General features: G+C 34.3%; 1 protein-coding gene and 1 pseudogene across 1 annotated transcript in view; both read left to right on the top strand.

Moving 5' to 3' along the window:
- Slc30a9 (solute carrier family 30 member 9) overlaps positions 1 to 27,565 on the top strand; it is an 86,366-nt gene that overhangs the window by 42,731 nt on the left and 16,070 nt on the right. The window contains 9 exon segments of the mRNA XM_074042349.1: positions 3,343 to 3,401; positions 6,747 to 6,814; positions 8,606 to 8,708; positions 15,163 to 15,218; positions 17,488 to 17,623; positions 20,332 to 20,371; positions 21,519 to 21,590; positions 21,997 to 22,104; positions 23,739 to 23,904. Coding sequence (XP_073898450.1) covers positions 3,343 to 3,401; positions 6,747 to 6,814; positions 8,606 to 8,708; positions 15,163 to 15,218; positions 17,488 to 17,623; positions 20,332 to 20,371; positions 21,519 to 21,590; positions 21,997 to 22,104; positions 23,739 to 23,904 — 808 coding nt within the window.
- On the top strand, positions 2,329 to 2,480 carry LOC141411274 (U11 spliceosomal RNA; annotated as a pseudogene).

Below are 27,565 nucleotides of genomic sequence, written 5' to 3'. Positions count from 1 at the left end.
GGTGAATGAGGAACTATTTTTGGTTTAAGTTCCTTTTACTAAAGAGGACATAAAGGATCTTTTGGTTTTCTATATTAGAGTCAGTGTCCAAATGTTACTCATTTTTGTCAAGTCTAATTCTGAAAGTACTTACCAATCCTGTGGGGTTTAGTTTATAGTTTTAAATATTAGATTAATCAATTTTATAAGAGGAGGCTTTCTGAATAGCTTATAAAAATCTATGTCTTTGACTCTTCCTAAACTTTTGTTGATGCTGTGGAATCTGTCTTCATTAGCCAGCAGCACTAGAAAATTATGGTCTATTGAGCAAATCTTGTCTGCTGCCTATCTTGGATAATCTACATGTAAGGAATTTTAGATTTTTAATAACTGACAAAAAACTAAAGAGTATTTCATGACACATGAAAATTAATGAACTTTAAATTTCAGAATGCACGTATAAACATTTGTTTACATATTGTCTGTTGCTGCCTTTGTACTACCATCAGCAGAGTGAGTAGCTCCACTCTCACTTTGCTGAGTGAGAGGCTGTGTGTGGTGCTCCTGTCTATACTCTTGCTCAGTGCACACAAAATGTAGTAACACAGTTCTAATTTTTTTAAATAGTGCATACCTACCTTGTCAATTAGAAGAGTAGTATCATATAAGTCACAGCTGAGCATGGGTTTTTTAATTTATTTTAATTCTTTTGGTGAAACTGATGTTTGGACTCATGCTCACTAGGCAGACACTCTACCACTTAAACCATTTCTCCAGTCCTTTTGTTTTAGTTATTTTTCAGATAGGGTTTATCATTTTGTCCTAGGACTGGCCTCAGACTATAATCATTCTACCTATGCCTTCTGTGTAGCTGGGGATAAAGAAGTTAACTATCATACATGGTATCTTAGTTGAGATAAGGTTTTGCTAACTTATGCCCTGAGCTAGCCTCAGTATTTTGTTTTTAATTAGATGGCAAAGCACTGCATTTACTATGCAATGAGACTAAAGCTGACTTAAAATAATGCAATATATGTAAAACTGATCACTCATTACAGTAATCCCAACTCACATAAATATTAAATATCTTAAATGGAATACCATCATGGTATAATTTCTTCCCAAAAGTAAAAAAATGGAGGCTGCAACAAGTTTCAGTCTCTTAGTGGCTCATTTGTTTGCCAAGAAAGCTGTTTTATAATGGGAGTTAATTAAATCATGTTTAATTAGGCCAGTTGAAGAAATATGGTCAGGACTAACAGTTTTTAAATAACACCAGTTTGTTGAAGAGTTGAGGACATTACCAATGACATCAATAGTCAGCTAAAGACAAGGCAAGTAAGTGATTTTGATAAGTTTCTGTGGCTCCTGATGAGTTGGCAGACACACAGATACTACTTAGTCCTTATTGCTTGAGGAGTCAGTGCTAAGTCAGTACAACTGAAGACTTACTATGGGGACCACAGGCTGTCATTATTTTCAAAGAAGATACGAAAATACCAATTCAGTAGAGTCTGCTAAAATGTGCATAGCTGATATTGGTAAAAATATTTTTCTGTGTGGAACAGAAAAGGCCTTAGTTGGATAGATTTACAAGGTTGTGCAAAGGTAAAGATGTTTCAAGACTTATCAGTAGATACTTTGCATAATATAGTTGTCATTAGTCAGAACCTGAATCTGTCATTTGTTAGTGAATCAGGAGGGTCAACAGTGAACTATTCAGTCTTGTAGGCTTAACAATTTTTACTATTCTGTGAAGTTTTTGTCAGAAATAGAAACCACTTATTCTGACTTACCTACTACAAAGCATTCCAATGGCTTAACAGATTAATTGCAGTTTTTAGTTCAAAATTTAAATATCCAAGATTGGATTTTTTTCTAAATAAGAAACCCTGATCAGTCACTGTTATCAAATACTGAGTGGTTTTGAAAATTAAATGGTGCTTCGAACTGGGTTTATCTTAATGCATTCAGTGTAAAATTGTAAGGCAAAATAGTACTTAAATGTAAAGCTTATTCTGATTCATCGTTTGAACCACAAGTAAGGCCATTGTGATTTATGCCCTTCCTACATTGTTAAAAACAGAAGAATTCTGCAGTAGTTCCATTTTCTAAGCCCAGCCTGTAGTTCCAGAAGTGTTTTTCAGACCTAGTTAAAAGTGCAGAGAAAATTCCCATATTTCACAACCTGTTGAATTGTGCATTGAGGAGCATCCACAAACCTTTAATTAGAAATTATTCACATGTTGTATTATGACTTGTTAAAGGGCATATACCAAAGAAGAGTTTAATAAATTTCTACAAATGCTTTTAATGTAAAGAATATATTCATTTAAAGCCATATGCTCTAAAAAGGATTTCTGTCCTGAGTGGCTCATGTAGAACAACTCCTGGCTCTTCATGCAGAATCTATATCAAGAGATTTTGGAAGCTTAAGTTTTTGGTAGTTGGACAGTTGGTGATTGTGTGTTAAAAAAAGTTAAATAAAATCTTACACTCATGAGAGTACTAGACACTCACTAGAATACTAATTCCTGGTATTTGGTAGTACCTATCTATAAGAGAAGGGATAGTCAAATATGAAAGATGTAAAATCTCATCATTAACAAATGCCAGTTGTAATCAGTTTTGATTTTGAGGAAATGAAAGACATATTAACTTTGAGCTCCAGTGAAGTGAATATTATCTCAAGCCCCTGTATCCCCCAGCTTAGTAGCAGGCCTTGAGTTACAAAGAATTATACTCACATGTTTTTATTATATTTTAAATTTCATCAGAAATATTTATGGATATTTGTTTTCTCTTATTATCTAAGTATCTTCCTTTATATTGCCTCTTGGCCTTCATTGCATAAACTATTTGCTGTCTAGCCCTTTACAAAAAAATGTTTGCCAGTGCTGTTTTAATGTTTTCATTATTTGTTTTTGTGGTTTTGAAAGAGTAATTAATGCTAGGAGCCAGTGGCAGGTACCTATAATCCCAGCTACCTGGGTGGTGGAGATTAGGAGAATTATGGTTCAAGGCCCAGACCAGGTACAAAGTTAGTGAGACACCATCTCAACAAATTAACTGGGCAGGATGTATCGTGTCTGTAATTCCAGCTATGTGGGAGGTATAGGTAGGAGGATTGCAGTCTGATGCTGGCCCTGGGTAAAAAACTTGACTCTATCCTGAAACTAACCAAAGTAAAAAAGGCCTGGGGGCATGTCTCAAATGGCAAGCACAAGACCCTGAGTTGAAACTCCAGTGTCCTGTCCCCATCCCTCCCCCCACCAAAAAAAGTAGTTTTGTTCATCTAAACTGTCTGTCAATGATATGTATCAGTAATACGTATGACCTAAATTTATTTTCTAATTCCTATAGGGCTGTTTAGAAACCAAAAGATATTAAAAGAATATAGAGACTTCTTGGGAAACACCAAGGTAAGGCTATCTTTCTAATAATATGTGTTTAAGTTTACACAACAAAATCCTAGTATCAATCCATTGTGAAATTCTGTCATGTTTGTGGTAGTCATTCAAGATTTTGAGCACATTGTAATTAATGGAATTATTGTCTATTTGTTTCTGTTTGGTTTTCTTGAAGTTAAAAAACAGAATTGGGATATAAGTTTCCTAGGCTTCCTAATCATGCAGATATAGACAAAAGACTTTATTTTCTTAGGTTTTAGCAAGAGTTTATGTCCCTCAAATATAGCTTTAATGTCCTTTGTTCTCACTCTTTCTCCTAACTCTGGTTAAATGTTCTGCCAGCTCTCCTTTTTTTTGCCCCAGAAGCTCAGCCCTTGGAAGAGAAAATTACACAGCTGGTTTGATTGTTCCTTATCATTTGACTCTACAAAGGCTGTGGATACTCAATATTATTTGACAGTCTTGCTAAGTTTCCACAATACAGTCATTCTTTCACTGGGTAAAATAACTAGAGAGCATACCTTTTCCTCTTTTCCCAAACTTCCTACAGTCTCACTCTTCACTCCTCACTCCTCAGCTTTTGATCTTGCCTAGCACTACATAGGAAATTAGATGTACAGACGTACACCTAATGGTTCAGTTTGCAGTTATTGACTTTTTTGATGGTGTGGAAGCATACCCTTATGACCATGCTGTTTTTCACTTTCAGTACAGTATTCAGTAAAATATATGAGATATTCAACACTTCGTTATAAAACAGACTGTGTGTTAGATGATTTTGTTCAACTGAAGGCTAATCTAAGTATTCTGAATACATTCACGGTTGGTTGGGCTAAGCTTACAATGTTTGGAAGGTTAGATGTAGTAAATACATTTTCAGTTTATAATATTTTAATTTGCGGTGGGTTTTATCAGGACCTAATCCCTTCATAATGAAGGAACATACGTATAATTTGATTAAAGTGCCTCATTTTTTCATTACCAGCTTTACTGAGTTTTACAGATACATGTGCTAAAATAATATATTTTTCTCCCTCTTAGAAAGGATTAATATTGGGACAAAAATAGAAAATTTACCTTCATTATCCCACCTCTTCTACCCTGAACCCAGTCCAACTGGGCTTTCATCCCACCATTGCACTGAAATGACTCTTAACAAAGTTATCAACACCTCCAGGATGCTAAGCAGTCTATCGCTAGAGTTGACTTTCCATTGAAACTTGGCTGGGAGGGCTCTGCTATCAAGAAACTAATGCCAGGGCTGGTAGAGTGGCTCAAGTGGTACAGTGCCTGCCGAGCAAAAAAAAAAAAAAAACTTAATGCCAGATCTAGGGGGAAAGGCTATCTGTGTCAGTTGTCTTGTCTCTTGGTGGCATTGGATTGGAGACACTGCTTCCTTTTCACAAAATTTAAAATTCGGTAATGATGACAACTCTAGTTAAATCTCATTTTTCTGTGATTTTACATCGCATTTATTAAATTCAAGACGTCTTAATTTCTGTTTCCCCTTGAGCCCTGTCTTTCTGTCACCCAGTGCTGCAATGAAGGTGTGGACTGAAGGTGATAGAGCCTTCAGATGTCTTGTGAGCCAGAGTTACCACTCCTGTGCTGTAAGGGCCACTGTTGCTACCTCATGCTGTGGAATAACTTAGGCCAGTGACATCTCCCTCCTGGGAAGAGACACAGCTCTTTATCCATCTCACAGGGACAGTCATCCTCACTAAATGTTTCAGTACTAGCTGCTGATTTCTGAAATCTGAGGCTTTTTGAAGACTGACTACTCCTCAGCTTTTGAATATTCAAGGTTTTAAATAGGTTCTTTCTCTCTCACTTTTCCATTTTGTTTGTGTGGCAATTGGATAAAACTTGCATTTTATTTCCCTCTACTATTGTCCTATCCTTTTAAAAAGCTTGCTCTTTCACAGAAGGTGGTGGCTTTCTTTCTCCAGTACATATAAGGGTGATCCTGTTTGCTGCAATTAAATGCCTAATTACTTTTTTTTTTTTTTTTTTTTTTTTAATCTCTGACCCAGACACTTTTCTTTCTCTATTTTGTTCTTTGTCTCACAGGATCTCCAGTAGTGAGAGATAAAATATCACAATGTCCTGGGTCTGCCAACAGCATTACAGAGGCTCCCTGTCTGATAATCTAATTTCTCATTGTCCATTTAATACATTTTCTCTCAAATATGTAATGTTTTCTTGTTGCTTCCCTTAGGATTCTAATTCTGTGACTTTCTTAGCATAGTTCTTTAGAACAGTAGAAGTACCTTTATTTTCTCTTAATATATTTTATCTCTATAATAATAGTATCTCCTTGAAGTAAACCAGTGTGCTTTGAGTAATTTATGCTGCTCTTTCTGGTAGTCCTCTCTGATATCTGTCATAATTTTCTATACTTGTCCCAATACAAAAGAAATTTGTTAATTGCAATTTTTTTAGATATATACCAAGATGAATACTGGATATCCTCCTTTAATTATTGTCAACATTTTGCTATCCTGATCTATTAAAAAAAAAAAAGTGCAGTTCTCCAGCTGCTTTTATTATGGAATTTATGGATAGGTTTTACAGGCTGTTTCCCAAGAGGGTTGTGGCTCTTGACTTCCTGTGATCTTTTTATTTTTTGGATTTTGATTATCTTGCTAGATTTCCTTGTTGCCTTGTTATTATTTCTGATCAATTAATGCAACATGTCCTCCCCTTTTCTATAGCCTTTATTAGAGTAGCTTGTGAGTGACATGGAAGAGAATGGGTAAAACTTAGATTGCAGTGGAAGGTGATAGCATACCAGGGGGAGGAAAAAGTATGAGGGAAAAAAACCCCAGAAAGTATATATTCAAGGAACAGCAAAAGAAATTTTCTCAAGAAGATATTTTTCCTGAATGTTTCCTGACTTGTTTTATGCCCTTTCTGTTCTGGAATTAAACACACTATTTTCACTTGAGGGATTTTGTCTTGAGAGAACTGACAGGAGATAGAGTAGCAAACTTGATAGCTTTGGCTGTTCCTTTCTTAAAATTTCAGATATTGCTCATTTTAGAGTGTATAAATTTCAGTTCCCAATTTTTTTTTCACTTTATTAGTTCCTATGTAGCCAACGCAGATCCTTTCTGGAAGCAGGCAGGACATCAATTACAAGGAAATAAAATAAGCAATTAAGATTTTGGAAAAGTACCCAGATGGATTTGCAACTCCTATCTGCCTGCTTTTTTAGAGAGGCAATTTTGGAGAAAAAGAATTAAATAAATAGGCCTAGTTTAGAGGTTTTAGTAGAGGAGAAATATTCTGGTGTGTCCAAGTCACCAGTTACAGTGCTTCTCTGAAAGTTTTTGGAATTTTTTTTTTTTTTCACAGCCACGCTCTGGAACAGCATCAGTGTTCTTTAAGGGACCAGGAAAAGTGGTGATGGTTGCCATTTGCATGTAAGTATTAAAAAATAGATGCATATTCCTTTTAATGTATATATCCTTAAGTATACAAATTCATTATTTGGTAGCTGCCTGCAGAGTTAGAGGCTTACATTGTTGTACGAGGAAGTTGAGTAACTGTAGAGCTGTCAGTGAAGCGATGGGGAGGAGTATGAGTCCATGTAGATACTCATGCTTGTGCACTGTGTATTTTTGATGTGGTTAATAACCATTTAAGATGCTAACTGACAACCTCTCTTACTTTCATTGGAATCTGTAGAACTCTTTTGTTTTTTTAGGTTAGATTGGCCAAGGTTATTTTTAGAGTAAACAAACCAACCTAGATTATAGCTACTGAAGAATATATTTGTGTTTGTTATTTTTCTCCTATTTACCATAGAAGAATGTAGTTGATGTCTTTTGAAATGCTCTGTCATCTTGATTCTTATTTTGTTGATCTTTTATTATTCATTTTTCTGATTAACCTATTTTAGACTTACAATAGCATTAATTCTATTAATTCACCAGGACTTCTATTTCTTTTTCTTTTCTTTTTTTTTTTTTGCGCTGGAGTTTGAACTCAGAGCCTCACATTTGCTAGGCAGGCACTCTGCCACTTGAGCCACTCCATCCCTGTTTTGTGTTGGATATTTTTCAAGAGAGATTCTCTTGAACTATTTGCCTGGGGCTGGCTTTGAACAGCAATCCTCCTGAACTCTGCTTCTCAAATAGCTAGGATTACAGGCATGAGCCACCAGCACTTGGCCTATTTCTTAAAAATATGCATCAGACACTTCAATAGGATAGGGAAATACAAAGATACAAAACATTCTTGAAGGATTGGTGAGGCATTAACTAGAGGAAGGCATTTATAATAATATAGACAGGGGAGGAGGATGATATCCTAATGAGAATAGTAAGTGGAGCAGATGGAGAGACTTGGACAGGTTCAGGAAGTAGTACTTAGAAGTCGACAAGAATGGTTTCCAAGTTTCTGACATGGAACAGTTGTAAATACTGCACCATTTATTCACTGAGAGGAATATCGGAAAGAGGGCAGAGTGAGAGTGAAAAAATGAGCTTATTTTTGAGTTGGAGGTATCTATAGGGAACCCAGGTGGAGATGGCCTACAGGATTAGTTCTTTTTACCAGGAAAATGGGAGTAGTATTTGCAGTTTTTCGTGTTGGAAGACTGTATATGATATATGTAAACTGGTTAGCATAGTACCTGATATATAATATGTACTTAGTAAATATTATTTTTAATATATTTTGGTCTGAGGTTCAGGAGAGAGATGTAGGTTAGAGATTAACAGCCACAGATTTTTAGTTTACAGTTGATAATTAAAGCCATAGAAATAGTTAAGATTATCTGGGGAAATAGCCTGTAGAGTGTGAGGAAGAAAAAAACTTCAACATGTAGTACTGCCTCATTTGAGTACATAATCTTATGCTTTTTCAAAATTTTACTTGAACAAAGTAGGGCCCTGGTGGTTTACGCCTGTAATCCTAGCTACTCTAGAGGTGAGGTCAGGAGGATCGTGGTTCACGGGATCCTATCTTGAAAATACTCAACACAAAAAAAGTGTTGGTGGAGTGGTTCAATTGGTAGAACACCTGCCTAGAAAGAGTGAGGCCCTGAGTTCAAACCATAGTAGCACCACAAAAAAAAAAAAGAAAAAGAAAATTTTAACTGAACAGTAAGTTGTTTTTAGTTTACTTTTTTAACAAGGTGGAATATAGAATAAGTTTTTGGTGGAAAATTTTAATTCAAATCAATGCTAAATTGTCCCCTTTCTCTCCAGCAATGGTTTAAACTGCTTCTTTAAATTTCTTGCTTGGATTTACACCGGTTCAGCAAGTATGTTCTCAGAAGCTATACACTCATTATCTGATACTTGTAATCAGGTGAGGAGAAGAGGGTTTTATTTTGTTGTTGTTATTAAAGTAATGTTTTGAGGCTTTTGTCTAAAAGTTCATCTATTAAAAAATGATTCCAATTGTTGGCTTTTGGAAAAAAAGTAAATTGTTTTACTTTTGAGAAATGAAGTACATTTGACTTTCTGTACTCTGGGTTATGCATCCATGGGTTCCACACCCTTAGCTTCAACCTACCGTGAATTAAAAAAAAAAATCAGAAAAAATTATGTCTGTATTGACATATACAGATTTTTTCCTTGTCATTATTCCTTAAACAATACAGTTTAGCAATTTTGTATAGCATTTACATTGTATTAGGCACGAGAAGTAATGCAGAGATGATTTAAGATGTATAAGGGTTTTGTAGAGTATATGAAATACTGTTATTTTATATAAGGAACTTGAACATCCAAGAATGTTAATATCCTCCAGTGGCCATAGAGCTAATCCCCAATGATACTGAGGGACAGCTGTACACAGAAATATAATAGTGTTTTATAGTAGGTTGTTTTGATTTAAGGACTTCTAATGGAATGTTAATGTATAAGATTATCAGTTACTAAGTGTTTGGTTACAGGCTCTTGTAGAAGAGACTCTTGCATTAAGTAGAAACTTGGCTTAATGTGGTCTTAATGACTGTTAGAATGAATAAATTTAAGGTTTTTGAATAAAGATATAAAATAGTGATATGCAGTGGTTTAAAATGCTTTCACATTAGACTAGTGGCTTGAATTGCTTTACTTTGCAAATGAAAAGATGTTTTTTAAGAATTAAAATATCTTTTAAACTCTCTTTGTCCCAAATTGTGAATATGAAATACCCAGGACTTTTAAAATAATGCTATAAAACTTTTTACTTATCATTTCACATTTTCAAGCTTTTCAGTGTTTACTATTTACACTTCAGTTATGTTGGAACAGATTTGGAAAAATTTACAATGAAAGATAAAAATATATATACATATATATATGTGTGTGTATGTGTATATATATATGTGTATATATATATATATGTATATATATATATGTGTGTGTATATATATATATGTGTATATATATATATGTGTGTGTGTATATATATGTGTGTGTATATATATGTGTGTGTGTATATATATGTGTATATATATATATACATATATGTGTATATATATATATATACATATATATATATATATATATATTTAAGGCTGGTGCTGTAGCTCAGTGGCAGAGTGCTTGCCTTGTATGTGGGAACACCTGAATTTGCTCCCAGCACTTCAATAAAAGAAGGAAAGGGGAGGGGAGAGAGGAAGGGAAGGAAAAAAGAGAATATTTAGGACAAAGTTTAAAATAATAATAGAATGATAAGGAATAAGAGTTATATTAATTAAAAATTAAACCTGAGATCTCAGCTAACTTATTATCAAAAGTAAGGAAAGAATGCAAACAAGCATTTGCCACTATTGCTAACAATTTCTGAAGTGGCTAAAAATTAAGGTGGAGTTCCACAGAGGACGGAAATCTGTGTACATAGGCAGAAGTCTGTGTAAGTCTACACAGGCATTTCGTTGAGCTGAGTCTTTGCCGGATGTTAAGCTACATGTGTATAAGGTGTGAGCATTAATCTGGGCAGAGAACAATCAGGGAGCTCCAGTGCTGGAATATATTCAAGTTTTAGAGCTAAATTATCCGGAACTTGAAGGTATGGATCGAGCTGATCTGCAAGTAGTTTAATTACTTGCCACAATAAAATCCTACTCTCTTTAAAAAAAGATAACAAAATTCAAACTCTTAGTATAACATACACAGTGTTTAATATCCAATAAAAATATGACTAGAAATCCAAAAAGCAGGAAAATTTGACTCATAACAAGGGGAAAAATCACTCTATAAAACAAACTCAAAGGACAGATGATATAAATAGCAGAGAGTAAACAGTTATTACAGCTATGTTTTTGGATTAAAGGGAAATTACCTCCATAAGAAGGTAAGAAAAAGGTACTAAATGGAGCCTTTAGAGTTGAAAAATATGTCTGATAAGAAAAATTCACAGTATAGAGTTACTAGCATGTTATACACTGCAAAGGGAACAATCAATTTTGAATTTGTAACAACAAAAAATAGCCATATGAAAACCACATGAAGAAAAGACTGGAAAAAATGAAGGACTCCTCAGTGTCAAGAGAACTTTTATCAATTTTTTTTTTTTTTCCATTTTGTTTGTTTGTTTGCAGTACTAGGGTTTGAACTTGGGCTTGGGCTTGCTAAGCAGATACTCTACAACTTAAGCCACACCTCCAGCCCTTCTAATTTTTTTTTTAAGCTAAATATTCAAACAATTATTTCACAAATAAATATACATTAATGGATATGTGAAAAGAGTGTTAACACCATTATTCATCAGGAAATATATATTAAAACCACAACAGGACACTTTTATACATACACTGTCATGAATAAAATTAGAAAGCCTGACAATAAAATGTTGGTGTAGAAACAGAGCTGTCAGATCTTTCAGACATTGCTGGTAGAGGGTAAAATAGTATACTCCTGCAGATGATTGGCAGTCTCCTGTAGACATGTCACCTATCCTGTGTCCCAGCAATTCTACTCCTAAGTATTTACTCAGGAGAAATGAGTGAAATGTCCATAAAAGACTTGTATGAAAACGTTCTTAGCAACTTTACTTACAATGGCCAAAAAACTAGAATCAACCCAGTGACCATGAACAGCAGAGTGGAAAAACAAATTGTGGTCCAGTCATGTAATGGAATGAACACGAACATGGCAATCAAAAGGAATGAACTACTTATCCAATTAGTAACATACATGCATATAAATACATATATGTGTACTGAAAAGATGAACACAAAAGAACATGTGGTAGAATTTAACTTTAAACTTTGATTTCAGAAGTCAGAAAAACGGTTGCTTCTGATGTAGGGGAAGATTGAAAAGAGGCACAGAAGAACTTTCTGGTGATGGAAAAATTCTGCCTTTTTTTTTTTGGGCAGTACTGGGGTTCAAACTCAGGGCCTCATGCTTACTAGACACAGGTGCTCTGTCACTTGAGCCACTCCACCAGCCCTTTTTTTATGTTAGGTTTCTGTTTTGAGATAGGGTCACTTGAACTATTTGCCCAGGCTAGTTTTGAACTGTGAGCCTACTGATTTCTGCCTCATAAGTAGCTAGGATTATAGGCCCAGTAAGGTTCAATTTTGATAGGAATATGTTACAGAGCTGTGTGCATTTATTAAAACACAGAATCATAACATTCAAAATTTCTGCATTCATTGTATGAATTTTATCTCAAAACAATTTTCGTACATGAAAATGTCATTAGTGAGTAGATATTTGATATAACTCAAAATTATAAATTACTTTTTCTAGTTTTATTCTTTAAAAGTATGATAATTACCTTATGCATTTATTTTCTGAAGGTGTAGTCATCCAAAATATGTAAAAATGAAATGGTATGATACTTGGAATTTACTTCAAAATGTCTGTGAGGGAGTCTATGTGACATAGATAAGACAGATTTGGTCATGTATTTATAGTTATTGAAGCTTAGTGATAGATGAGTTTATTGAAATGATCTCTCAGGTTTTTCGAATTGTTCGATCCACCTACATTAGAAAAGTCCCATAAAATAAAGTTTTCAAAAAGGCTTTGATGAAAAAGATTTTTACTGAGCCTCACTGAATAGATGGAAATTAATTTCTCATGTTCTTTTGAAAACTGTTTCTTTTGAGATCTATAATAACATTAAAAAATTTTTAATTCATTATAACATTTTATGCCATAATATTTTTTATTCTTGAGAGATGATAGCACAACCAACTTTGAAATTAGACCTGTGTTTCTAATGTTAATTTAATTTCATAATTTCTCTGACAGTTTACTTGAGAAAACTTTTCTGTTAAGTGATATACAGCATATCAGTTAATATTTACTCATGAATTGTTGAGCCCCTGTGTTTGCAGTGTAGCAATTTTTAGACAAAGACTTGTAAGCAGGTCATATACACGTAAAACAACTAGAAAGATCTGCCAAGGCAGCAGTAGGCAGCCCTGTGATAGTATGGTACTGAAGAAGTGCCAGAAAATGGACGGTTGATTGTGGAGTGTGCAGCATTGGTAGTACTTCTTAGCCACAATATATTAGTGCTCACTGTGTCGGAAACTATTGGTTATTTATGCATGTGTGTATGTTTTATAAATGTGCAGAACAGGAAGCATATGAATACAACTGTTGTGCTACCCTACCTCTGAGAGAGAACAAGATTAAGATAAGCTGTGATGTCCGATTTTTATAAGAACTAATAAATATGCTACATATTCAACTTGTAAAATAATTGATGGGTATTCCAGACTTTATTGCACGTCAAACTGAATAGTAAGACTTTTTAAAGTAATTGAATACTCACTGAATATTTCCTAAAGATTATAAATACACATATATGCACACATATTTAAGCATAATGTGAATTAATGACTTCTAATGTACAGGTTTAAGATAGTTATATGTTCCTTTTGATGTACTCTTAGCTTAATTTATTGAAAAGTCATGCTCCGTGTATTTGTGATTTAAATCCAGTAGCAAAAACTCCTAATATTCTGTGTATTTGGTGTAGAATTTCTAATATGAGTACATAAAAATCCAGTATATTTCATTTTAACCATTCTCAGGGTGGTTTATTCTTTACATATTTTGCTAGAAAAATTTAAATGTCTTATAATTTACAAGGAAACCTCATCTGTGAAGAATTTGGTTATCTAGAATCATTACCTCTTTGATTATTTCATACCATTGAGAATTCATTCAGAGACCTTGTATTCTTATTAGGTAGTGTGAACTCAGGACCTCACACTTGCGAGGTAGGCAATCTACCACTTGAGCCAGTCCGCCAGCCCTGATCTGGTTATTTTGCAGATATGTCTTGTCTGGCCTCAAACCTTGATCCTCCAGATCTCAACCTCTCAAGTAACTAGGATCAGGCGTGAGCCACTCTTTCAGATAAGGTCTCACTAACTTTTTCACCTGGGCTGCCAGCCCTCAAGCCATGATTCCCCTAACTCCACATCCCAAGCAGCTGGGATAGCTTTTATTTTTGGCAGTACTGCAGCTTTTCCTCAGGGCCTTGAACTTAACAAAAAAAGTATTCTATCACTTGAGCTGCTCCTCTAGCCCTTTTTACTTGTAGGTTGTTTTTCAGATAGGGTTTTGTTTTTTGCCAGAGCTGGCATTACTACTGCCATCCTTCTACTTAAGCCCTCTCTCATAACTGGAATGATAGGTGCCTGCTACCATACCTGGCTTATTTTGTTGAAGTGGGGTCTCACTAACTTTTTGCCTGTTACATGATCCTCCCAGTCTTTCCCAAGTACCTGGAATTACAGAAGTGAGCTGCTACACCTGGCTAGATTTCTAAATTCACATCAAATTAGAAAAGAAAGGCCTTACTGGAAACAAGCATACTAATATTAAGAGATTCCAGTGAATAACTCTTTAACAAAAGATAAAACTTAGAAGCTAAAGGAAGAAAAGATGAAGGCAAGTGAGAAGGGAGGAAGGGGAGGAAAGTCTGGAAATCTGGCAAATAGGATTAAACACATTTTAGTAATTTGCTATATTTATTTTAGATTTTTTTTTTTTTAAGAAACAAAATCTTTTTTGTGGAGGGAAATAGGGAGGAAAATTCTAGGGATAAAACCCAGGTCTTTGTGAATGCTAGGCAAGTACTCTACCACTGAGCTATACCCCCAGCAAAGAAATAAAATGTTAGAACAACTTCTTCATCTTTATTTCCTCCTACTCCCCAGTCACTGCCCTACATATATTGATGTGTGTTAGAAGGGTGTGGGTCAATACGTCATTGGTACTGGTTAGACTCTACTTTTTGTTTGTACTGACTGTACATTATTATAAAACAATCACATACTCCAGACTACCCTAATTAAACAACTTTCCTGAGAGTTATAAACATAGTTAAATGTGTTCTTTCAGACCACTTCCTGTGCTTTATGTGATAGGTACTTTATAAAAACTACAGAACTTAAGCTTTTTTTTTTTTATGTTCTGTACATACTATTCCTAACTTGTTTTTTCTCCTCCTGTTCCACTTAATGACAGTTTAGGAGCATTTCCCATGTCAATACAGAAGGCTCTATCCCAACCTCCTCCTTTTAAAGTCTGCAGAAGTAATTTATAGCTTATCATTTGTTTTCTCTTTCCCAGCTCGTGGATTTTTAGATGGCTTTTTGGTTTTCATCTTTATAAATAGTTTTGTTTTGAACCCCTTTGGGTTTATCTTTATTTTTTCTAAGTACTGTGAACCAGAATTGCTGGGCCATTGGACATGCTTGTGTTCAGTGTTTACTATTGTAACCTGGTACCCTCCAAATTGGTGTAGTCATTGTCAATTTTGCTAGTGATTATTTATTCTTTTTCCTTCTTCTCCATAGGGTTTACTAGCATTGGGCATCAGTAAGTCTGTTCAGACACCAGATCCTACTCATCCGTAAGGATATTGCCTTTATTTTGTTTCCATTAGTTTTGGTGACATCAGTGAAATAAAAGCAACTGAATTGCAAAAATCTCCTGCAGTTTATATATCTGCAGTTTGTGAAAGATTTGATCATTTCTTCCACTGTAGTATCTAAAATGCAGGACTCACCACTGTGTCAAAGTAAATTAAAGGTGTACTTTGAAAATGCAGTTTAAATTATTTTTATGCTTTGTAACATAGCATGGAGATCTTATCTTCTCCATATTTGATAATTAATAACAAAGCAAATATTCTGAGCTTAGAGTTCTGGTTGTTTTTGGTTCAACTAAACACAGACTTCAGATTTATAAAGATAGGCAACCCACTCTAAAATGTTGGTAATAACTTCTATTAAATACATATTTAACTTACTTTAATCTTTTTATCGTGGTTGAGACATACTCTGTTAATAACTCAAAGTTTCACACTTATAAAATGACTATAGTTTTAGAATATATTATTTTGAATCACATCAATTATTTGAGAGATATTTATTTTTGTTGCATCTACTAACAACCATGTAAAATGTTTGAATTCCACATGCATCATTTTAACTAGCTTCATTAATACAATTTCATCAATGCTAAGGCCCAAAACATGTACTTTCATTTCTATGAAGGTGTCCATCTGTATACTGTCTAAATACCTTTCCTTACTTGCCAAGCAGGCACTCCTGTTATATATAACACACTCTGAATAGCCTATAATTATCAATAAGCTTTTATAGAGAACAGCTAATTCTCTAGTCATACATCATTGTTTTATTGTCTCCAGGGGAAAAAAATTTTTTTTCCTGCCCAGTTTTATATACAAAAGACTTTAAATCAGAGGGTAAATTTTTAAAGTTTAGGTTTTTTGTTTACTATAACCCAATAGAATTTTCTGCAATAATGGAATTATTTTATATCTGTCCAATATGGTAATCACTGACTACTAACACTGGAAATGTGACTAACGTAACTGAGTAAATTTTATACTGTATTTACTTTTTTTGAGTATCTTGGGTTTGAACTCAGGGACTATACCTTGAGCCATTCTACCAGTCCTTTTTTTGTGATGGATTTTTGAGATAGAGTCTTGTGAACTATTTGCCTGGGCTGGCTTTGAACTGGTATCCTCCTGAGCTCCTTCTCCTGAGTAGCTAGGATTACACATGTGAGCCACTGGCGCCAGGCCTTACTTTTAATTTAAATATAAATAGCTACATGTGGCTAGTGGCTTAGCATATTGGATTAATGCAGATCTACATAGTAAAAATTTTCAGTAAGAACCTGCAAATGCCGTGAGAACAAAAACATAATACTATTTAATTTAGATGTTAATTTACTTTGACTTAAATAAATGTCATATTACTTTGGGGAATATTTTAGGAAAAAGTAAATTTTTCTAAGTCAAACTGATGAAACATTGTCACATCTATAAACAGGGAATTCTTTATGACAAAAATATATCTTTGCAAAAAAAATAATTCAAAGAACAGTTTCAATTAAGAATTCTTGTTTGAATTTGCATGTGCCCGAAGGGTACAGTAGGGTTGGGGAGTGAATTTCCCAGGGATTATTTTTATGAATAAGTGATTTTTTTTTTCTCCTATGGCTTATGATATTTTTGAGTTCCCTTAATAATATTGTATTGGTACATTTTTACCGAAGTTGCTTGGGAAGAAAACTGAGAATTTTAAAAATTACCCTAGAAAGCAGAAGTTCTTGGTTTTAGTAATAATTGACAGTTGCTGTGTGCTAAACTACCCAGAGCCAGCAATAAATTATATGTGTTAAAACTATTTACTATTGAGCATCAAATTATAGGTAATATAAATCATAGATTGACTGCACCACAAAACCAAAATATTCAATTAGAAACTGCAGTACAAAAGAATTTAAGTGTTATTCTGTTCATTAAACATCTTAATGTATTTTTTACAAAGATTAATTTTACCAACATCTGTGAAACATAATAGTTAAGTAGCTCTACTAAATCAAAATAGGCTATCCAAAAAAGGATTAGAAAATAATCTGAATTAAGTATTTGCTTTAGTTTTATGTACTTTCAAATATCTTACAGATTTTTCCACTTTATGTATTGCTTTATATTTGAGCTTGACACTTACATTTTATTTAAATATAAGGCTATAATATTTTCATAGTCTAAGTTGTTTTGTTTTCTTTTTAATTAACCTATTAACTGTAACTCAAAAGTAACTTTTTATTTTGTAAACTTTTATCTTTTTTTATTCTTTCAGGTATGGATTTTCAAATATGCGCTATATTTCTTCACTAATTAGTGGTGTTGGTATTTTCATGATGGGTGCAGGACTGTCTTGGTACCATGGAGTCATGGGATTGCTTCATCCTCAACCAATGGAATCCCTTCTATGGGTGATCCTCCCTGTTTTGATCCTCAGTTTTGAAGGAATTGTCATAGTGATTGAGCACAGTACAATGCCTTTGTCACGTTGGTATTAAACAACAGGAATAACAAGCCTTTTTGACTGTGTAATACAGTGTTATGTATTTGTAGTTGTGTTACTTAGAATATGACTGGACATGACCTCTAAGTCCATAAAATTTGGTCATAATGAACAGGAGGATCTCTATAGGTACAATTTTTATGCCTGACCTCCTTTATTAAAATCTTCAGTTAATGCTGAAGATCAAAAAGACTTGCTCATTTTTATTTCCAAGATTAATCTCATTTCAGTAATTAAAATGTCCAGGCCCATGTTACTAGTCTAAGTTAGAACAGCATTTAAAGTTAAAGCATGTCCTTTTCTTATCTGATGCTTTCTTGAGGTAGGAAGCATGCACTGGGGGAATGGGAAGAGGGGAGGATGGTTTACCTTCTGCTTTGCCTCTGGCTAAGACTTCTAACTTTCTCTTCTACCTTGTAGGCAGTGTCCAAGGTTGGGATAGCAAGAAAATTCTACAAATACACTGTGTTATCTTACATTGGTTTCTTCTGGCCTTTGTAGATGTTTAAAAATGTCTTTTCCTTTCATGGACTGTTCTTGCTTAGCTGCTCTGACTAGCTTCTTTGAGAAGCACAAACTGGTCATGTAGCAACCCCTGTCAGCTTCTGCATCTTATGGTATAGTTCTAGACATATTTGAAGTTGCCCTGCATTTGCCCAAGTTGCTTCTTGGGCATTTGATCTCTTTCCTAAAGAGTTCTATTTAAGGCTTTGTGTCTGGGGCCTATGTGTTAGAAGTCTTTTCACACAAGGTGCAAGGTTTTTTTTTTCCCCCAAACACAATCATCTATTCTGCCAATACAAACATTATCAGTAGCCTTGTCTGCAGATTTATCATTCAGGTGTGCATCAGATACAGTGATCTCCAAACTCCTGGGCAATCTCGGCAGGATTCATCAAAGAAATGTTTGCTTTTGGCCTCCTTAACCTCCACCTCTTCTTAAATGTCCTAGTGGATACAGTGCTAGAGTGTGGTCTAGTATGGTCTGCCTTCTTTGTAAAGCTTTAACAGATGGGGCAGCACTTCATTTAGGAATGTGGAGGTACATGTAACTTTTTTTTTTTCCTGTTTTGGGTCATAGAATGGGAAAGAATCAGTCTCATTTTAGCATCCTGCTAAACCATAAAAGTTTAGTAATTATAAGCCTATTAAATTAGGGTTATTTTTAATTCTGTTTTATTTTTATGTATTTAGTTTTTAGACAGAGCCTTACCATGTAACCCAAATGACCTTGAACTTACAGTACTTCTGCCTCATCCTCCCAAGTTCTGCGCTTAGAGGCCTGTACCAGCCCTTTTTTACATTTTATTGGCTAGTATCCTGCAGACTTTATTGGACAGTTTCTTACCATAAATCATTTCAAATACATATTTCCTCCATTCTGAAAAGGTTTAGCCATATTATAAAGTACTTTACTGTCCTAGCATTCATCTGATTTGTACATCACTTTCCAGAGACAGCAGCCTCTGAAGTTAGAGATTAATTAGTTACATTTTCATCTAAGTTTTAAAGCTTCTAATAGCTCTATGCCATTTAGTAATGGAGTATGGTTTCACTAGACCCAATTTATGTTGATTAAATATTATTTTGGAGTCTTTGTTGTTCTGATCTCTGCTTTTTCCTTTTCTTGGGTGATAACTTTATTAAATCAGAAAGGAGGTAGAAGAATTAAAAAGAGTTTGGGAGTTTAGCTACTATGTTATTTATGGTTTAGGTTAGCTATAAGATTCTGTGGGAAAAGGCTTGAACTGAGGCTAGAAAGCCTGCATTCTAGATCTTATTCTGCTGTCATTTTTATGTACTCAGTCAAATCACTTAGCCTTGGAAGATCTGTTTCTTTAAAAGAATTACAAGAGTGTTTGAAAAATTTCAAACCTCTTGTTTCAGGAAAGCCTGTGGTAACAGAAAGGTATGTTAAAATTTTTATAAATGTTTGTGTGAATTTCTTTTAAAAAAATTTAAGTAATGAGCTGGGAGTGGTAGGGCATTCCTATAATCCCAGCCCTAGGGAGGCTGAGGCAGGACGATCTCAAGTTCTAGGACAGCCTGGACTATGTAGTGAGACCCTGTCTCTAAAGACTTTATTACCTAGTTTGAACAAAAAATTTAAGAAAATTTCAGTCACTAGCTTAACCCTTTTTGTATATCTTGGACTAGAGCTTCTTTTGCCATTTTTTGTGTGTGTGTCTTTGTTTTTGTTTTTTGTACAGGGATTGAACCCAGGGCCTCACGAATACTAGGCAAATACTACCAGTGAGCTACATCCCAGCCCTTCTTTTGCTATTCTGGCATCTTTATTTAATTGAATAGTGGTCTGGGACTGTAAGGAAGTGGTGATATATTCTCTTTGTCTCTCTGTCTCTGTTTCTGTCTCTCTCTCTGACACACCCACACACACACCCACACACCCCCACCCACCCACCCCCTGGTATCTACAGCTCCAGGTTCCAAATAATATGTTTGTAGTTCATTGTCTTAATTTGAGTTGTTTACAGTTTATCTAGCTTGAACTTGGACTTAGGTCCTTTCTGTTTTAGGTATTACCAACTTTATGCATGAGCAATTATGATTCTTTAGTAAAAACACTTCATTTATGCTTTAATATTTATTTTCTAGGCATATTGTATTTTAGCAGGATCACTAGTATCTGAAGGAGGTATGTATTTCACAAAGTATTACTTTATTCTCAGTTTAGTGCTGTGTATTCAGCAATGCATTAATTATAGTATGATAAATTCTGTTAAAATTGTGGAGCAGGCAGGAATGGTAGTACATGTCTGTAATACCAGCACTCAAGAGGCTGGGGCAAGGAGGATCATGAGTTCAAGGCTAGCCTGAGCTACAGAGCGAGGGTCGCAGAAAATCAGAGCGGGGGAGACAGTGAAAAAAAGAATAAAGAAAGAAAAGGGAGGAAGGAAGTCTAAAAAAAAAAGGAGGGGAGGGACGGGGAAAGGGAAAGGAAGAGAAGGCAGGAAGGAAAGGAAGCAAGCAAACTGTGGCATAGGAATCCTAGCTTTCTTTACATTTAAGGAGGAAAGTCTTTGATAATGTACTATTATAATATGTAATGTATGATAATGTACTTTGATATGTACTATGGTAGTTATTGAAATGAAAGAGGGCAAGGAGAAAGCATGTTTCATTCTTAAGAATCACATAATGCTAAGAATATTGGAATAGAGCATAAAAACATAACTACATTGAGGTTTTTAAAAGCTCATTTTCTGAAGAAGCCTGTCTTTTTTTTGCAATAAGAATACTTCAGAATTTTTGAAATAATCAGCTCTAGTAATATTATGACAGAACTGCTAACGTTAGTATGAAGTGGCCTAATTCATTGTGGTATTCATATTCTGTATACCCCTGAAACATTCCCATTTTATGTGAACAGTACTCCCTTCATCTATTTCTTTTAATTATATAAATTTTAACTGATAGATTGTAATTGTACATATTTATGGAAACCTTCATCTTTGAGAGACTGTAAGATGATGATAACACCAACTGCCTGAGAGGTTGGGAGGATAAAAAGTGGTTGTGTTTTCTGAAGTACCTGCCAGATAGTGGCTATTCAGTAAATTAAGACTGTTAATTATAGTTATATTTAATGATTATGGATTACAAATACAGAATTTATTTTATTATAATGATTATTTGGAATATTGTTAACGACAATTAATATAGAACTTTTCCTTTTTGCCAACCTTGACAATTTAAGCATATTTATCTATCTTTTGAGATGCCACCTTTAAAGTTTGGAGGCATGAAGTTTTTTCCTTGCTGACACGATACTTTTCTTTCAGCAACACTTCTTGTTGCCATAAATGAACTTCGTAGGAGTGCTCAGGCCAAAGGATTGTCATTTTATAAGTATGGTATGTATTTTAGGTGCCAGATACTAATTTCCCCTCTTTCATTTGCTTAAAATGATCTAGTACTGTTGCTTTGTAGTATATCTTAGTATCTTTCCATGTGGGTCTAACAAACAAATCAGTCCTTTAAAACAAGAGAAATGTAGTGCAATTTGAGAATGTGAATACTTTACTTGGATTTGACTTAAGTAAACTACTGATTTCTGTATATGCCTATATAAGTTGAGAAAGCAATTTGCTGACATTTAGTCCAAAAAATTATGTTTATATTGAATAGTTTTTTAAGAATTATGATCTGCTGTATATTTTATCTTAATTTATAGTTTGATTTTATTTCGTAGTTATTAAAATATCTTTTGATAGTATCAAGTTTTCAGAAAGTTTCTTCTTTCTCTCCCCAATGATTAAGTAATGGAAAGTCGTGACCCTAGTACAAATGTCATATTATTAGAGGATACTGCCGCAGTGTTGGGAGTGGTCATAGCAGCCACTTGCATGGGCCTTACTTCTCTAACAGGTAATTATTTCTTAAATTACAGGTGCTTTATTTGTATTACATAATTCTCTAATATATGAGAAATTTTGTCTTAGATCATTAACTATTTTAAGTATTAATTATACCTACTAAGTATTCTTGTAAGATACATGGTCACTAAAAGTGTTCTTACTTCTCTGAATTAGAAATTTCTGTAAGGATTAGAGGTGTGGCTAAAGTGTTACAGTACCTGCCTACAGTCATGAAGCCCTGAGTTCAAACCCCAGTACCACTAAAAAAAAAGAAAAGAATTTTCTCTAGATTAGAAGAAGTAAGGAAAAAAATTAATAGATTTCTATAATATTTTATAAAACCTTTCTAGCTATAGCTCTGAACTTTAAGATCTTTACATATAGTAGGGATAATATTTATCCTACAAACTTCATGGGTTTATTAAAATAATATGAGAGAACTTTAACAAACGTTCTAAATAGGTTTATTAAATAAAGTTCTAAATAAAATGTGGCTTTTGTTGATTTGTCTTTTTCTGCTCTTAGTGACAATAATGACTGCTGTTACCGTCACATTTTTTTAAACTGTCTTTTAAGTTGGTTCCATCTTCATTTTGGTAGCTACTTAACTCTTTTGAGGACTGATAGAATATAGATAATACCCATTTTGTTTTCTAAAACATGAACTGTTTGATATAAAAAGACTCAATTTTATGAGGTTGGAATTCTCTTGCAATGGAACTTCCATCATTCTTCCCCATTTATCCTTGTATACTTAAGATAATTTTAGGTTCTGCAATATTTCTTTAAATAGTCTGAAATATGAATAGTTCTTTGTCATATTGACTATGCGTTTTAAGACTAACGCAGACTTCTCTGATTTTCACTGTAGTTTGAAATAAGTCTGAAAGTATATTGATTACTTTTCTGGTTTACTTTACAGTTTTGGACTCTTGTAAATAATTCTTTACATTTGGATTTCTAAATAGCAGTATTCAAGTTTGAATTGCATAATTACAAATCTTGTAGTGGATTATGATTTATAGATAGGTCACTTAGTTGAAATAAGTGAGTTTACTTTTTAGTGTTATATTTTGACTGTATGTAAATAAAACTAGTTCATAAGTCAAAGTTTTTAGTAAAATAAATACACATTTTATGAAGCATGGAAAGCGTTAAATATAGCTGGGCATATGATGGTCCATGCCTGTAATCCCAGCACTCAGAATGCTACTGCAGGAGAATTTCAAGTTCAAGGCCAGCCTAAGCCACATAGTGAGTCTCTGTCTCAAAAAAACAAAAAAGTTAAGAATAATGTCAATGACAAAAGTGGAACTGATATATCTAAAAGATCCTGCTTTGCATCATATTATTAATGTGTATGTAGTGTTTCTAATCTGAAAATGCTCTGAATCCTTACTTATGTAATGACCAGATATGAGAAATGGATCTTAATTAAGTCACATAACAGTCTTAGGCAATACGAAGCAAGTTTACTCATCTCCATTTTGTACTATCATAAAACTATTTGGACTCATTAAAGGAGGTAATTAAAGGAATTAAGAATGAATTTCAAGTCTCTTGATTTATTAGTCCTGATTGTTCTCTAAATCATTGAAATATTTAAAAATGTTAATTTACTGATGGCTTATTTGCTTTATTTAGGAAATCCATTGTATGATAGCCTGGGTTCTTTGGGTGTGGGCACCTTATTAGGTGTGGTCTCAGCATTCCTCATCTACACTAACACAGAAGCACTCTTGGGACGATCCATCCAACCAGAACAAGTACAACGGCTTACTGAGCTCCTGGAGAATGACCCATCAGTAAGGTCAGCTTTATTCCACTGATGCTCTTCAGGCTTGTGAAAGCAGACATGCTTGGTTTGTAAATACTTGCAGAGGAAGTTTTGGATTCCTAGCCATTGGAAATTCTTAATCTATTACTTTTCAGACTTACTACCTTATAAGAAAGCAAGTACATTTAGGAAACTCCTTATGGATTACCTTTTAAGTTTTGTGTAACTTATAGAATAAGGCATAGTCAGATGATCTAATGAGAACAGAAGTTTGCAGTATAGTTGGCTTCTTAACATAGAACCATTATTTTTATCGAACCCTTATATTTGTCTTTTACTTGTACTACATTTGCAAATTGAATATGTTAAATGTGAAACACATTTCATGGGGAAATGATCACGAAGTGAACGTAATTTATGTATCTTTTGAAAATAGACTTGGCTTATTTTTTCCCATATACTTTTCATCTTTTTTTTTTTTTTTTTTTTTTTAAGTTCTGATTGTCAAACCCAGGGCCTAACACATTAAGGAAATGTTTTACCACCGAGCTATACTATCATCCCTTTCTTTTAAATTGTGTAAAACTAAAGAATTGAAAACTAAGAAGATAATCAGAAGAAGAGTTCTAATAGTGTTTTTTAGTGAAATTTAGCAGCAGTGTGGTTTCATAATGAACTGGAAAAATAAACCTTAAATATCTTAATTTTCAGAATTGGAGTATAGCTATACTATCATCCCTTTCTTTTAAATTGTGTAAAACTAAAGAATTGAAGACTAAGAAGATAATCAGAAGAAGAGCTCTAATAGTGTTTTTTAGTGAAATTTAGCATGAATGTGGTTTCATAAAGAACTGGAAAAATAAACTTTTAAATATCTTAATTTTCAGAATTGGAGTATAGCTCAGTGACAAAGCTCTTGTCTAGAATGCATGAGGTTTTTGGGTTCAGTCCCCAGCACTGTACAAAATAGCCTTACTTTTCTACTATATATTTATTTAGATGGCTTGGATATGAAGTGCCCCCAAAAGGTTCATGTATTAAAGGTTGTGTCCCCAGATGATGGTGTTATTCAGAGGTGGTTGGATCATGAGGGCACTGACTTCATCAATGGATTAATGCGCTGTTGAGTTCATAGCGAAGTGGGCTGTTAGGAATGAGGGGAGACTTAGGTGGAGGAAGTAGGTCAGTGGGGGTGTATGTCCTAAAAGGGTATTTTGGCTTCCTGGCTGCTTCCCCTCACTTGGTCACACTTCCATGATATTCTTTCTCCTGTCAGGCCCAAAGCAGTGAATCCAGCTGATCTTGGATAGGACCCTAAAACCATGAGCCAAAATAAACCTTAAGTCTCTAAAGTTGTTATCTCAGATACTTGGACACAGCAATGAAAAACTAATGCATATATGTACTACTTTTTCAGACTTTGAAATAAGAAGGTATTTACTCTTTTCTGTTTTAGTCTTATTCTTTTCTGTTGCTGTAACAGGATACTCTAGACTGGGTAATTAATTTTTAAAAAAGTTTATTTAGCTCACAGTTCTGAAGGAAGGGATGTTCACAATTAAGTGGCCACATCTGATGAGGGGATTCATGTTGTTTCAATTCATTGTGGAAAGTAGGAGGGCCAGCAGTCAAATGTAGAAGAGACAAAATAAGAGGAATAACCTTGCTTTCTAAAAATCAGTTCTTCAAGAAACCATTGAAGTCCTACAAGAGCAAGAACTGACTAACTTCCAGGAAGGCTCCATCCCCAAGAGCCAAACACCTCCCACTGTGCCCCACTTCTCAGCACTTTTGCAGTGAGGAAGTTAGCCTCACCAATTTTGGGGAGTCAAATCATAGCAGTAGTTTTCTTCTGTGTTATAATTGAAACCCTTAAATTAATCTCTTAAATGATAAGAATACTGGAATCAGTAAGACATTTTGATTACTGGATTTATATTCTACACTCAATATGTTTGATCTTGCAAAGTAATTAGTTGGATCAAAATTAAAAGTCAAGCATTCTTAATTTTTTTTTTTTTTTGAAACAGGGTCTTACTGTGTAGTCCAGGCTGACCTTGAACTCACGATCCTCCTGCTTTAGCCTACCAAGTACAGAAGTCAGGCATTATTAAAGTCAGTGTTATACTTAGTGATTTAATGTGAGATAAGCCGCATGACTATTCTTTCCAATACTGGCCTGATAGAATGAATTGGGAAGTTGTACTTCCTTTTCTGAAGTTTTTGGATGAGTGTGAAGAATTGATACTAATTTCTTCTGTAAATGCTTGGCATAATTTAGTGGTGAAGCCATCTCAGCATAGGCTTTTCTATATGAATAGCTTTTTGATTACTATTGCCATCACTTCTTATGGACCTGTTCATATTGGGTATTTTTGGGGGGAGAAGGGAGTTGGGAGGGTTAGGATCACAGCCAGGACCTTGCACACACTAGGCAAGCCTCCTCCCACTGAGCTGCAGACACAGCCCCAGACTATTCTTATTGAGCCAATTGTGGTAGTTTTTATCTTTCTAGAAACTTGATCATTGTTTCTAAATTACCAATTTTTTTGGTTACAACTATTCTTAATATTTGTTTGAGATCCTTTTGTTTCTTAGGGTTGTAGTAATGTCTCCTTTTAATTCTGATTATATTAATTTGAGTCTGTTTCTTTTTTCTTGGCCATTTAAAAATGCTAAAAACTTCTTGGTTTAGTTTTCAAAGAACCAGCTTTTGGTGTCATTGATTTTCTTTGGTAATCTATTTGCTTTAATCTTTATTCCTTTCTGTTTGTTTTAGGCTTAGTTTGCTTTTCTTTTTCCATTGTCTTAAGATGGTAGCTATCCTTATCTCAACCAGCAAAAACCCTTGTTCCTTCCTATTATTGCTTATACTCTCTCTACAACAAAATTAGAAATAAGGGAAAAATAGTTTCTGCTGGGTATTGAGGGGGTGGGGGGGGAGAGGGAGGGGGCGGAGGGGGTGGTAAGGGAGGGGGTGGGGGCAGGGGGGATAAATGAACCAAGCCTTGTATGCACATATGAATAATAAAAGAAAAAAAAATGGTAGGTTTTCAATTTGATATGTTCATTCTTTTTTTAATACAGACATTTATAGATATCATCTTTTCCTTTAAGCACCGTTTTCTCTGTGTCCCAGAAATTTTGGTGTGTTGCATCATTTTCATTTATCTCAAGGCATTTTCTTTTTTCTTTTTTTTTGGTGGGGGAGTTTCTGGGGGGGTTGATTTTAGGGCCTTGTACTTTCTAGAGAGGAACTATATCACTTGAGCCATTCCCCAGTCTTTTTTGCTTTTAGTTATTTTTTGGATAGGGTCTTGCATTTATGTCCAAGCCAGCCTAGACCATGATCCTCCTATTTACACTTCCTGCATGGCTGAGATGTCAGATGAGCACCGCCACACTTAGCTTTTTATTGGTTGAGATGGAGTCTCTCAACTTTTTGCCCATCATCTCAAACATTTATTTCTTCTGATTGGGAACATTTTGAAATATACAGCTAGTTATTGTCTATTGACACTTGATGCCCTACTGTGCTGTAAAATATTAGAAGTTACTTTTCCTATCCTACTGTACCTGTATCAATTTACCATCCTCCCTCTATTCTACTTCTGAGATCAGTTTTTTAAGCCTCCATATATAAGTGAAAAAAATATAGTGTTTGTTTTTCATTACTTCACTCTTACTTAACATA

This window comes from Castor canadensis, chromosome 9 (genome assembly GCF_047511655.1).
Source record: "Castor canadensis chromosome 9, mCasCan1.hap1v2, whole genome shotgun sequence".
NCBI classification, from domain to species: Eukaryota; Metazoa; Chordata; class Mammalia; order Rodentia; family Castoridae; genus Castor; species Castor canadensis.
The sequence above is the reverse complement of the archived record's forward strand: the minus strand, read 5'-3'. Positions and strand labels throughout refer to the sequence as shown.